Source organism: Haliaeetus albicilla, chromosome Z, assembly GCF_947461875.1.
Source record: "Haliaeetus albicilla chromosome Z, bHalAlb1.1, whole genome shotgun sequence".
Taxonomy (NCBI): Eukaryota; Metazoa; Chordata; class Aves; order Accipitriformes; family Accipitridae; genus Haliaeetus; species Haliaeetus albicilla.
The window spans coordinates 38,970,957-38,984,349 of NC_091516.1; the positions used below are offsets into that span (position 1 = coordinate 38,970,957).

A 13,393-nucleotide genomic window follows, 5' to 3' on the forward strand; every position below is an offset into this window, starting at 1 on the left:
AAGAATTTATGTTCCTTTGTCTTTTAGTACATGTGTGTTTCAGAGGTCGCTTAAAAATTAAAACTTCTGTTCTCCCTGTATGTTACAAATTAGTAGCACTTGTTCAGAGTAGGGCTTTTCTTCTATCACACTCCCATGGATTTATAGTGCTTTCTCTGCTAAGTTGTCTCAATGCCTAGTATGTATCCATAATGTTCAGGTGAAAATAGCTTACCATGTGCCCTTAATGTGCATGTTTCTTAAGGAATCTTCTAGACAGAAAAAGAGGAAGAGTATGGTAAAGAGAGATGTTAATTACCAAGGTGAAAAGGCCATAAACTTCAGAGCATAATACTGACCAAAAGGTAGACGAATAAGATTCCAGAATGCAGACAACCTAGCCATAATTATTGAACTAAAGTGTATCTAGATTTTCAAATATAAAACATAAATTTGTTTTTCAATGGTAATAATATAGTAATGCTAATATAAAGGCTCAAAATAAGGATTTGACAACAACAACAAAAAAGTGGTTTCGTGGTTCCACAGTCTTAGGAAAAAAAATGATCTTTTCTGTCTTCTGGACATCCTTATCATCATTGCAATGTGTTTTCTCTTGTGCTAGAAGAAGTTTGGGGATCATGATATAGTGAACCAAATCTGGGAGTCCCTTCTCGTAGCTTTTTTCTGAGGCGGGGTGTGAATGGAGAAGAGCATGAGGGAGAGTTATTCTGCAGTGGAAATGAATTTAATAGTTCATTTAAATTAATAGTTCATTGAGGATAGGGTAACTTTTTAGATAGCATTGCCAGCTGATATTGACTGCAAAACCATAGTATCAAAAAAAAAGTTACAGTTAAGGTAAAATAGAATTTACAGGAAAGTATATGAAGAGAAGATACTAGCAGAAATCCAAATGGCAGCATGTCCCCTCTTAATGGCAGCTTACTGCATTTTTCTAAGGAATGTGACCACTTTTACATTTTGTCCAAGGGAATTAGCTGCTTTCCCCAAATTATCAGTTTATTAATCAATCCTAAACACATGAATAAAGAACCAGCATGATTTTTTCAAACTAACATGTTATAGTGCCTCTGACAGTCATCTAGTAATACAGGAACTGAGATAGTTCACAACTCGAGCCAACCCGAGCATGAGGTAGAAAATGCACACACACCTTATTTAAGCAGGTTATTATATAAATTAAAATCTATTCTATTGTGAAAGAGTAATTACTGAGATGATCATTCTAGCTCATTAAGTAAGGCCATTTGGGTTGCTGTCTGGTGGGTTTGGTGAGATTTTAATTAATGCATTACTCTCAGTTTTTTAACATTGTTTTTTTAGATATTTGTAAAAGAACATGCATCTGTACATGCTTGCAATATTTGTACTTTGGCTCCTGCAAAGACTAAGGAAAGAGTATTATTTGATATTCCAAAAGATTCTAAAAAAGGATAGATCTGTCCCTGTCTCATCTCCCTTTCATGGTGGTCATCAGCTTATTACTGAAAAGGAGGCAATTTTACCGTCTTTGTAGAAATACAGTGGCTGTGCTTCACTTAACTGTATTTCATAATCCTGTATGTCTGATGAACTCTGAGCAATCAGCTTTTGATTGGACATGAATGCTGCAATAATACTTAAAGTAATAAAACTTCTTGTTAATGGAAGAAAAAAATCCCATTTTCTCATTTAGAAAAAAAAAAACAAAACAACAAATAACTGATCATTAACTAAAACTGCAGATTTTTAAGAGTATTTCCTTTCTGAACATAGTTTAGTGTAATCACCCTAAAATACTTCTCATTTTTTATTGTCTGTACAGCATAATTGGAAGGGTTTTTCACTTTCTTTGAATATTGTTATCTACATTAACTTACATAGGTCATGAGTCTTCATCTTAATCTTGAATCTCATAGTTAGATAGACATTTAAATTTAGCTGATCAGGTAAAAAAGCTGTTCAGGAGGGGGTTGGCATAAAAATGTTTATAAAACCTATTAAATTTTTTTTTCTAATGTTGAGTGGGTTGGCATAGAGGAATAAATCCATCTCTTTCTGTCCAAATTCTGTTTTCAAAGGAACACTACGTAATTCAGTTTGGAGTTACAAGTTCACTAGTTGTAAAAAAAGTTCTGTAGCCAGAAGCTTTGTGTTGTGCTCTGAAAATGCTCTGATGCTTATTACTCACCAGTATATTTTTAATTAACGTAACTCTCATTAGTAACTGTGAAGAAACAACAAAACCCTTCATTATTTTCATTTATAGTTCAACTGAAATTTTTTATCAATTTGTTCTGGGGAGTGGGTGAGTTGTTTGAGGCTCCAGAGTCTGTGAAAGTTGAGATTTTTACAACAAGCTCTGTGGTTTAGATTGTGTTTCCAGTGACATAACTAGTTAAACGTAAACCAGATGTGCTTTGAAGTTCATTTCCAGGAATGTGCAGTGGACTGTTTCAATTTTTGTTTCTCTGACATTTACAATATATACTCACTTCACTTAAGAAAAAAACATTTTATAAAGAAAAACCTGATAAATATTTTCATACATAGTGGCTTTTATTTTAAAATATAAAACATTATTAAAATCAGTTTGGTTTCTTGCTCACTCTTGCTAAAATTACCATTTAATATTATTGTACAACAGTGTATGGCAACAATTTTTGGTGTTTGTTTAGGTTGTGTATATGATACTTTTTCTCCTGATTCAGCAGAGCACTAATGCTGAAGTGCATTCATCGTTTATTTATTTTTTTTTACTGAACAATGGTTTTGGGGAGTTGTCAATGCAATATCACAAACCTGTGATACTCAAAAGCGTTGGGTTTGTGTTTTGTTTCTTTTTTTGTTTGTTTCTTTTTCTTTTTTTCCTAGCGTAGTGCTGAAGCATGTCAAATGCAGAAGGTAACATACTGGTTTTCTCGGGGTTAGAGGCCTAGAGCATAGTCACAAGATTGTTTTAGAAACAAAAAGAAGTTGATGCCTCCAGATATGCATACCCTAATCCTCAGCAAAAGCTGCTGTCCCTCTTTCTAATCCATAGAGAAAAATGGGATGAGTATTCCTTCACCTGCACCAGGGCAAAGCGAAATGAGGAAGAGTCAGGTTCCGTGATACATCTTCCCTCACCCCTGGTCTTGGCAATCAACCTCTGCCATTCTCATCCCAGAAGATGGAAAGTGACGATTTGTCTGTGGGATCAGTGAGGAGCTGGCACTGGCACTTGCGAAGGGTAGAAACTGAGACTGGGAGAAAAAGGAGGAGGAAGGGTAAAAGGGGAATGTCCCCTGTGGACAGCAGCAACCTGGCAGATCGAGTCAGCTGTTTTGCCGGGAACATGTTTGATGCAAATTTGAGTGAGGGTTTAGACTAGGTTTTCCAACTTCGGCTTGAAATGAGCAGGCAGTTCTCCCTGTCTAGAAGGTGGTCAGGTCTGACAACGGTGTATCATCTTTCTGTTCTTCCCCATTTTTGCTCACCCGTGTGTTCAGTTTGAGTCTTTTTCTCTCCTTTCACTGTCTGGGCAGAGAGTGAAGCACATAGCCCATGAAATCAAGAGAGCTGCTTCACTCTTCATAAGGTGTTGAACTTTAAATTCTTTCACCTCTCCATCTCCACTTACTGACTTACCTTTGGTTGTAGTTTTGGGGACACTGACTTCCAGGTGTGGCCTCAACTATTTTTTGTTAGGTTTGGGTTTCTTGTTAACTCTGAAAACCCAAAATACAAGATGTGTTTTCCTAGAAGAAAATTGATTGTAAACCTAACTTGCTAAGTATCAGGGAGAATGAAAGATAGGCATGATAACCTGTTATTACATCAATAAATGTGAAGCATTTTAAGTTTCATGCATTTTTTTATATTCTGAATATGATTGAAGTGATGTTTTGGATAGTGGCAACTATCTGCTTATTATAGTATTTTGTCTTGCACATTGGTTGTGTATGTGCAGACCTGTGTGTGGTTGGGTTGCCAGCTGTTAAACCCATGTGACTCTTTACATGAAAATCACCTGTTTTCAGCTATAAATACCTTCAGCAGACTCCAAGCACTTGACCTGTAATTTTCTTCACTGTGTGTCTGAGTCAGACTAGACTTTAATTTTGCCTTTAAAAAATTCAGACAAAACTTCTTGTTCATTTCCAGGAAAATGTTGATTTCTGTATTTAGAAACATGCAAACCTTGTGACCTTTCCTTTAGAAAGCTGTTGCTCCTCTATGCAGTTGCAGCTTGAAATTTCTTGAGTACTTTTTGTGTCAGGATCGTGCCTCTTTGCTCTGAAAACGTGCTTAGATTTGGCCAAATTGTAAGTCTCATTTTGCATGTGCTCAGTGGAGACTATTTTTAGTGTCCAAAAGCCCTGAAGATTCCATGGCACAGATTATGCCTGGCGTCTCATGGGAACTTCTCTGAAGTTTCATTGTACCTAAAAGCAGGGAAGAGCACTTGCAAATGACTGGACAAAGAATCATATCTGCATAAAAGCAAAGACATAAATGCAGAGACTGATCAAAGATCCCTCTGACCCAAACCAAAGCAAGTATTTTAGTGTCCAAAATGCCCAAATCAGGCTATTTTAGTTTATGCATGTGACATTATTCCTCAAGCACTACTAGCAAACATAAGCAAGCACTAAACAGTTGTATTTCTGGCCCACCAAAGGAACAGTCTGGTTGTATTAGAACGTATGGTTTGATTCAGAACCCAAATCAAAAAATGAAATTGGTTGAGTTTAGGGAGAAATGGTGGATATGCATCTGCAGTTGTTCTTTGAAAGAATTTGCTAGTATTGGTTTAATCTTAAAATGGATTTCACTTTAAAAAAAAATCAGCAAATAATACTGTCTGCAGGGGGTCCTATTCTTACATGTGAACAGGCTTAAAAAACTCACACGGGTGATAAATAGGAGTTAGGGGCTAGAGGACAGTACCATTTACAGTATTGCAGTTTCAACTCCTATTTCTTGAATGCTTTTCTAAACTAGAGAATCGCAGCCAGCATTGTAATATTTTGCTTCTGACAGGGTTTTCTTAATTATTCCAAAGCCTCACGGAGCCATAAGTGACAGAAACAATAAGGCCTTTGTTTGTGCACTGCATGTTGTGGCTGGGAATGCATTGCATTCTCTGAAAAAAGAGGTTTGTTTTCTCACGGGACAGTTATAATTGATGCTGAAAAACTTTATAGTCCAAGTTGTTGGAAATTACTATCTTTGTAGAAAAGAGCCATTTAATTAACACTTTCAAAATATGTGCTCCTATATACGTGCACATACATGCTACCTGCCTGTCCCTATGTCTTTTGAATGTCATGGGCGGGGCAGGCAAATATACCAGGCAGTCTTGGCAAATCATGGTCCACAGCAGCATTTGTACTGTATAATATTTTCCAGAAACACATCGTAGTTCTAACAGTGTCTTTTGTTTCTGGATTATAGATATAAATGAATGTGAAAGCAGCCCGTGTGTCAATGGTGCCTGCAGGAACAATCTTGGATCTTTCAATTGTGAATGTTCACCTGGCAGCAAGTTGGACTCTACAGGACTGATATGTATTGGTGGGTATTTCCTCCTGTTATTCGCCCTTTTTCTTACTAACTTGAAAAACATTGATCATATTTATTAATTAAGCAAGGAAATAATGTATTTGGGTAATTTCCTCATGATAGCAGACAGTATGTATAGTTCTGTAGGTAAGACCAAACAAACACATACTAATTTGATTGCTTCCATGGGAGCAGGAACAAACTGAGAGAAACATAATTCATGAGGATGTCCAAACTATGGTGAAAGCGGTGAAATGGAGGTATAGATTGGTGGGAGAGAGTGGGGATGTTTTATTATTAATAGGAATTATCTTGTCCTTTGGGAGACGTGAATATGACTAAAGCTGTAAGTGATTAGTCTGGTAGTTGAGAAACTGTAAAGCAGAAATGCCTACTCACTTCCTTGGCGTCTTTTAAATCTGAGACAAGAAAACAAGTAAAACTGGAGAAACATCTACTCAAATAGTGATAGGAAAGCACATGGCTACTAGGGTTCAGGACATTCTTGATAAACTGTGAAGACTGACTTTCCTAGCTATAAGGAAGAGTTAATGGCTTTTGCATTATAGCACAATCTCATACTTGATCTTTTGTAGGAAGCTGGTAAAGGTGAATAAGGCAGATAGGAGTTTGTAAGGATCCTTGTCCCTGGAGCAGACACATGAGTATTGTCTTGCTTTTATATATATACACACACAAAATACATATATGTATAAAAAAAAAATAATGTTAGCATCCTTTGAGGATTCTGTTGCATTGAAAAAAAGCAGAGCACTGCACAGATTTTATTGCAGCTAGCAGGAGCAGTTGTCTGCAAGATGTCACTGACATTATCTTTGGAAGCCATTTATTAATGGTTTTTTTCTTGCCTTTCCAAGAAAACTCAAAGGATTGGAGACATCTGTACTTCCCAGGTGATCACAAGCTGCCATTGTTTCATCTTATTTGTGTAACATAATTGAAGTCATTGTAGGATATGTGGGATAAATTAGAGTGTCATTAATAACTAGAAGATGCTAATTTTAAATGTTCCTTTTATTTTAGGATGGATTTGTCTGGTGTTCTTGGTTCAACTTTCTTGCTTTGCCAAGATTTTCTTAAGATAGGAAATTGAATGCAAAGATTCAAGTTTCCATTTAATGATGGAGTCTGTCTATGCCTTAAAGTGTTTTTTAGTTGAATGTTACTTTTGTGCCTAAGCCTTCTCTTAGATTTCCTTGTAGCATCACTGGCCAGTAAAGTTTAGTATTGTTTTTGTTCTTCTTTACATTCTGCTAATTTCTTGATATGACCACACTAACCTATGCTTTTTTGTACTGCTTGTTTTAATCATGTTGTGTTCTCACATCCAAAGGTGCTACAAGTTCACTAAGGGCCTAATTATAACCATGTTCTGGATTTACTCTGCAAATGGTTTCCATTGAAATATTTACAGTGTGAGGTGCCACTTGGCCTCAATATTAGTGATAGGTAACATAAAACATAAACAAAAACCCCACCCTGAACAGTCAGATAAAAAGTGAAGGCTAGGAGCCACCTATATACTGTGAGCCTAATCATTCATTTTTTGTGTTGACCAAAATCTTCTCATCACTGGTAGTGATGAGAGGCGGGCAGACTGGACTGTTGAAAAGTGAGTAAGGGGTTGGAAGTTACAGGTAGTTTACTGTGTGAAAAACTTGGAGATGCTCTTGTTGAATGTATGGCATTTCAAGTCTGGATGGTAGAGCAAGTTGGTTTTTACCATTAACACTGCAGTGAAAGACTTGTATATTGAATGTTTTTGCCCTAATGTTTTTTAGCTAATTGCTGCTGTAGAGCATTCCTGTAGCATCAGATATGAAAAGCATATGGCAAAACATAAATCTATGGCTGAAATAGTGTTGTGGTTTTGGAATGTGTTGTATTCTTTATACAAATGATCAAAGTGAGGTAATGTCTGTTTCTGACCCCTCTCTAGTTTTTCTTTAATTTCAAATTTCTCTCATGTCAGGACCAGAATCAATCCTACATTATAAGAGTAAGTTTTTCCTTATTTCTTTCATGATGATGATTAAAGTTACTGAGCTCTAAAAATGGCACGATTTTTTTTTACAAAAACATTAGAATAAGAAAGGATTAACATAATATTACTTTTAATTTTATTTTTACAATTTATTGCTCCAATGTGTTTGTTGCTACTTGGCCATATTGCTGATTTTCACTGTTTTGTGGACTCAGGTCATATACAGCATGTTAGACTGATCTTATATGGAGAAGCTGTATGGCTGATGTGTGTTCTTTACTGAGTTTGTGGACAGAAGACTTCAGTCTGTCAGTTCCTCTGGTTCCTTTGCTCAGTCTGCTCAGCCTCAAGGCTGAAGAACCAGGTGGCTTGAGCCATTTGCATCCATATTTCCTGTAGAAATTGAGCATAGATGCGAGCTATTTGCCTCTTTCTGTGACCTTTCATGGGTAGAGAAAAAATGACTTGTTCAAATTACAGTCAGAATTCAAGTCACAATATTTGCTCTCAAATTTAAGCTCAAATCTCTAGCAAATAAGGACTGTTAGTTCAGCAGTTACAATAGAAGCATTCAGCAAAAATATTTTGCATTTATTTTGCTTGCCCACTGACAGCATTTGCAATATTGAGGCTGTACTCTTAGCAGAAAAAAGTGGAATTGTTTTTGACATACATCTGTTGGTGGTACAAGTGTTGCATTGCTATTTTGGGAATTGCTCATACGGTAGAGATACTGCCACTTGTACTTTTTGAAATATGCACTTAATATATGCTTTTTGTGCGTGTTTTAGTCAAGATTTGTGGAATTCATACAGTGTACAATAAATAGGCTGCCATCTGCCTGTAATATGCATATATTCTTCTTCAAGTCGGAATCAAAGAGATGCAAGCAACAGAAAGAATGCTTTGATGCTGGATAATAACTTCTTCACCAAAGCAAATGTCAGTTACTGCCCATTGTAGATTTCGTCTGGACAAGAAAGATAATGTAGAATAAAAGAAATTAACTCATGGCCTGAAAAAGATAAGACAAGCAGACTTTAGCAGGATAATGTAGATGCAGCTGGTGTGAGGAAAGTCACCTGCTAATTTGTACAGTTTAAATAATTTTTGAGATAGTACTTCGATTTTTCCATCCTCTAAAGTTGGCCACTAAAAATAAATAATATTGAGCTCAGGAAACTTCTAGTGAATAAAGCAGTGGAAGCATTTGCATTTTGATAACATAAAGCAGAGACATCAACATGTGGGCAGCAAGCTGGATGTGGCGTGAAAGAGCAGCTAAAGAACCTATATTCTCTCTTCTCATGTTAGTCCCTGAATTTGGGATGTATGATGACCATGGACATGCCCATCCATCCCATGACTAGCTAAGAGCCGACCCAGCTAATGACTGTCCAGGTTTTGCCTTTGGTCTTGTTATGTTAACCTAAGTCTTAACTGTTAGCTAAAGGCTGATCAAGGTGTGGAAAAGATGCCTTTTCCACTTGTCTATACTCCTCGTTGGTTTGTGCTCTTGTTTAAGTGTGGTGTTCTGCCCCACATGTTTGAGACCAACATTAACCTAAGTAATACAACTCTTTTAAACTTAACTGTTAATGAAGTATGTTGCCCAGTTTCTAGGGCTGATTCCAGTCACATTCTTGGGCCTATTTTTTTCCTGTTACTTTAGCCAAAGAAGGGTTGTGCTCTCTGTGGTCTACATAATTTTATAACATGACAATTCTGTAGAAAAGTTGAAGTTGTATGAAAAAAGTAAGATGGAATGATTCTATCTGAAGCACACTGCTCCTAAACATGAGGTATTAGTAATACTGATCAACAGCACCTAATAGATGGTCTGGCTTTTTATAAATATAATATATGTAAGTCTTAAAGCCAAATCTTCTTTCATTAGTCATCTCATTAAATTTGTCTGGGCCACTTATATAGCTTTGAACTCTGAGTATGCACATGCATTTAAACTCTACCCAGACTGACCTCACAACCTGGGCTAAATCTTTACAGACTGCTTTTGCTATCTGATCACAAAGGTTGTTGTCTGCTTCAAGAAATTTTATACCATTTTGAGTGTAACATTGTAAAGGTACTGAGCAAAGGTGCTGTAGGTACATCTTCTAGAGTACAAAAGTGATTTAGAAGCTAACTGACATTTTAAAAAACAGCTTGGGCACTGACTTTTAAGACTTGAAGATCTGGCTACCTAAAAGAGAATTTCAGAGGATTTCAGGCAGCAGAGGCAATGCTGAAGAACTCCCCTCTGCTCAGTGGCTGTCTGGCCTGGGCAGCAGTCAGTGGGTGCTGCTTGACATGGCTGGGCACTTAGTGGAATTGGTTTGCCCTGAGCTGGTGTGGTTTCCCAGCCTGGCAAGCCAATTTGTGATTCAGGAGTTGGGTGTGCTGGGACTGAGCCCTCAGGAGCAGAGAGTGGAGTGTAACCTAACAAGCGTGTTCAAAGCATAGCTAATGCACCAGCAGAACCAAACCCCTAAAAGAATATAGCACACCCCTATCCTCTACATTTTTATCTTTTTTCCTTCCTGACAACCTTGAAGGTTCGCTGACTGAAAGGGAGTCAAGAGCACATGGATTTCATAACCCAGTGGTTTAGGCAGTCAGCTGGAAGGGGGAGTCCCAGGTTGTGATCTCTGTTTTTGTTGTAACTTGTGTATTTTAGACTGATCAGTCACTAGATTAAATAAATAAATAAATAAATCCACTGTAGTATCTGGAGAACCTCTGCTAGCTGTGGGACCTGGACTATAAAATGCCTCAAGCAGTGTGCTCTGTGGCTCACTTTTAGTGATAGTGCTATTCCTTTCCACCACTTCTAAACTAAGATGTGTACAAAATGACTCTGATGGAAGGTGTTCTTTTAAAAGAGAGCCTGCACTCCCTTGGTACTCTGTGTACTGGTGGCATGAACATGGCATGTCAGCTCTTTTGCTGTGACAGTTCCATATTGTTTTCTATTCCGCTGCAGATAGCCTGAAGGGGACTTGCTGGCTTAACATCCAAGACAGTCGCTGTGAAGTCAACATCAATGGTGCTACACTGAAATCTGAATGCTGTGCCACCTTAGGAGCAGCTTGGGGCAGCCCATGTGAGCGATGTGAATTAGGTATGCTCTCATATCCTGCTTCTTTTCGGAGAAGAGAGGAAGTACCACCAGATAGATTCTCATAATTTTCTTTATAGAAAACAAACAAACAGACAACACAAAAAGCCTATGAAATGAAGTTGTCTTATTTAGCATCATGTGTAATCTCCACCATCAGAGATCATTCCAGTAGCTTTGAAGTCACCAGGAAATAACATGTGAATAAATCTTTTAATAATTACATATGTTTCATCTCCACAGGGACTGCGCATTGGGGTAGGGAAGTAAGGACTACAGTAATAAAGTGAAATATCTGGTGAAAGTCTTGAGGGCTTTTTATGTTGTGGGCTGTTAACACTTTTTCCAGCTGTTTTCAAACACATAGCTTATGTACAATTATTGATTGCAGAATAATACTACTATTAGATTACAGGGCTAGGTCTAGAAGTTGGAAGCAGGAATGCTAACTGTGTGCTCTAGTTTGTGGAAAAAAAACTGGGCCACATTCTCCCCATAAGGTTTGAATAATGCCGCTTGCAGCTGAACCAGTGTCAGGACGTTTTAGCCTTTCATTTTTAATTGGAACAGTAACTGTGGTACATGTATCCCATCTAACAAGCACGGTGCAAACAACATCCAACAGAGCTCTTAACTGTGTAATGCAGCATCAAGCAAAGATACTACTTTGGACTCCAGGAAGCAGCATGGTCAGGTTAAACTGATAAAGCTAATCAAAAATTAATCAATCTAGAGAGCTAATGAGCTCAGACTGGGTACATTTGGCCATTTAATTTCCTATTCTTTAACTAGTTATGTTTCAGCAAGCTTTCATATCACTATGTCATGCTACATTTTACATGCATATCCTAAAATAATGTCATTGCTCAGATCCTTTATTAAGCTGCAGTGCAAAAAAAGCTTTTCGTGATAACTGGCATCACTAAAGCTTTAAATCTTCATGCAACTTTACAGGAAATTTACCTTTCAGCTACATCTGAGTACAGAGACTGGTACGATTAGATGCTGAGCGTTCTGGTCTCCATTAAGGAAAGCACATGAAAGAGTAACTGCCTAAGATTTAATTTCCTCAACTATTCACTTGTTTTAAGTAACATGTATGAGCCATTACTTTTCTTGATTGAGGCTAGAGCACTCACCACCTCATACGGTCAAATTATTAGAGACTTCTGAAGATACATTTTACTTTTAAATTATTTAGTCCTATATTTCTGTCATTCTAAATCAGTGATACATCTTTCTGGCTTGATTCCAGACACAGCTTGCTCAAGAGGATTTGCCAGAGTGAAGGGTGTTACCTGTGAAGGTGAAATTTTTGCTTCTTACTCAAGATATCACGGGTTTTTTCCTTTGAAAATGAGATAAAAGAGGAATTATTTTGCTGTTGTTTGTGTCAGGCATAATCATATTGACCTTAGATGAATGCCTTCGCAGTTACTGACTGTTGAGAAGTGTTATGTTACACTGTTTGTTGGAGAATATCAAAATGATCCAAAGAGCATGGAATGAAAATGCTCCTTCAAAATACGTTTAATCCCTTCAGTTTTTCCTTTCTCTCATCCATAATCCATCATCTTCTCTTAGAGAAGAGAATGTGGCATCTTAGTGCCCTATGACTTGAAGATCTTGCAAGAGTTCCTTGAGACTGAGCCACATGCTTGTTCAGAACAGTGTTCAGACCCTAATACAGTATGAATGAAAGCCTCTTGCTTTCTTTCATGTAGCTGAAATTCTCAATAAAGCTGTAGTTGTCTCCTTCAAGTTAGCATATAACTCAACTCTTTGTTTCCCGGACAGATGTAAATGAGTGTGATGTTTTCCCGGGGGTTTGTCCCAACGGGCGTTGTGTTAACAGCAGAGGCTCATTTCACTGTGAGTGCCCTGAAGGACTGACACTGGATGGAACAGGACGAGTGTGTTTAGGTAAGAGCACACTCAACTCTGCCAGCTTTTTAGCTGTGTCCAACAGTTGCCCAAAATTATTCTCAAAGGGCTGTGAAAGGATGTTTTGTTTGTTTCTGAATTCCTCCAAAAGCAGTTTGTTAAGCCTGTGTTTCAGGTTATGGCTGCTTAGATATCAAATGCCTGTGCCAGTTCAGGGAAGAGCTGTTAATCCCTTGGGGGAATATGAAAGTTTGTGTTAAGACTTGTTTTGCCTACAGTGCAATCAATAGGTTTTGCTAGAGTGCTGTCCTTCTTTGACTCCATTCACAAACAGAAATGTCTGACTCACTGGGAGCTAGATGATAAGCAGTCAGCTGGCCACCCAGCAGCTTGTAATGCAATGTGAATGGTGCTCTTCTCTATTGCTATCTAGTCATTTTGTGAAACTCAGACACTACCTTGTAGCATGGATATGCTGATGCAAATTGGTCTGTCTGAGAATAATCAAAATGAGCGTAGATAAAAATAAGACTTATCTTTCTTGCACAGATTAGTGTCTTCTACTGACAAAACATGATGTCCGTGAAGACATATATTTCTCTAAGAAAGACTTCAGGTATAAAAAATACTGAACCCCTGTGTAAGCCCAAGAAAACAGAAGTATCCTGTAGCAAGTGTAGTAAGCGTTATTAATCTGCATCTTTAGAAATCAATGGTAAAAGATGAAAAAAAGATAAAGTCAGGGTACTGGATGTTTAGAATAGATTTTGGAATCCATATTAATTTTTCTAACCATTTCTAAGGACTGTAAAAATATGATTCCTGACAGCATTGATTTCTTTTAAGAAAACAGTGCA

General features: G+C 37.5%; 1 protein-coding gene across 1 annotated transcript in view; it reads left to right on the forward strand.

Moving 5' to 3' along the window:
* Positions 1-13,393, forward strand: part of FBN2 (fibrillin 2) — a 175,589-nt gene that overhangs the window by 94,809 nt on the left and 67,387 nt on the right. Inside the window, exons 20-23 of the mRNA XM_069777396.1 lie at positions 5,422-5,541; positions 10,518-10,655; positions 11,908-11,958; positions 12,450-12,575. Of these exons, the coding sequence (XP_069633497.1) occupies positions 5,422-5,541; positions 10,518-10,655; positions 11,908-11,958; positions 12,450-12,575 (435 nt within the window). The remainder of the gene's footprint in view (positions 1-5,421; positions 5,542-10,517; positions 10,656-11,907; positions 11,959-12,449; positions 12,576-13,393) is intronic.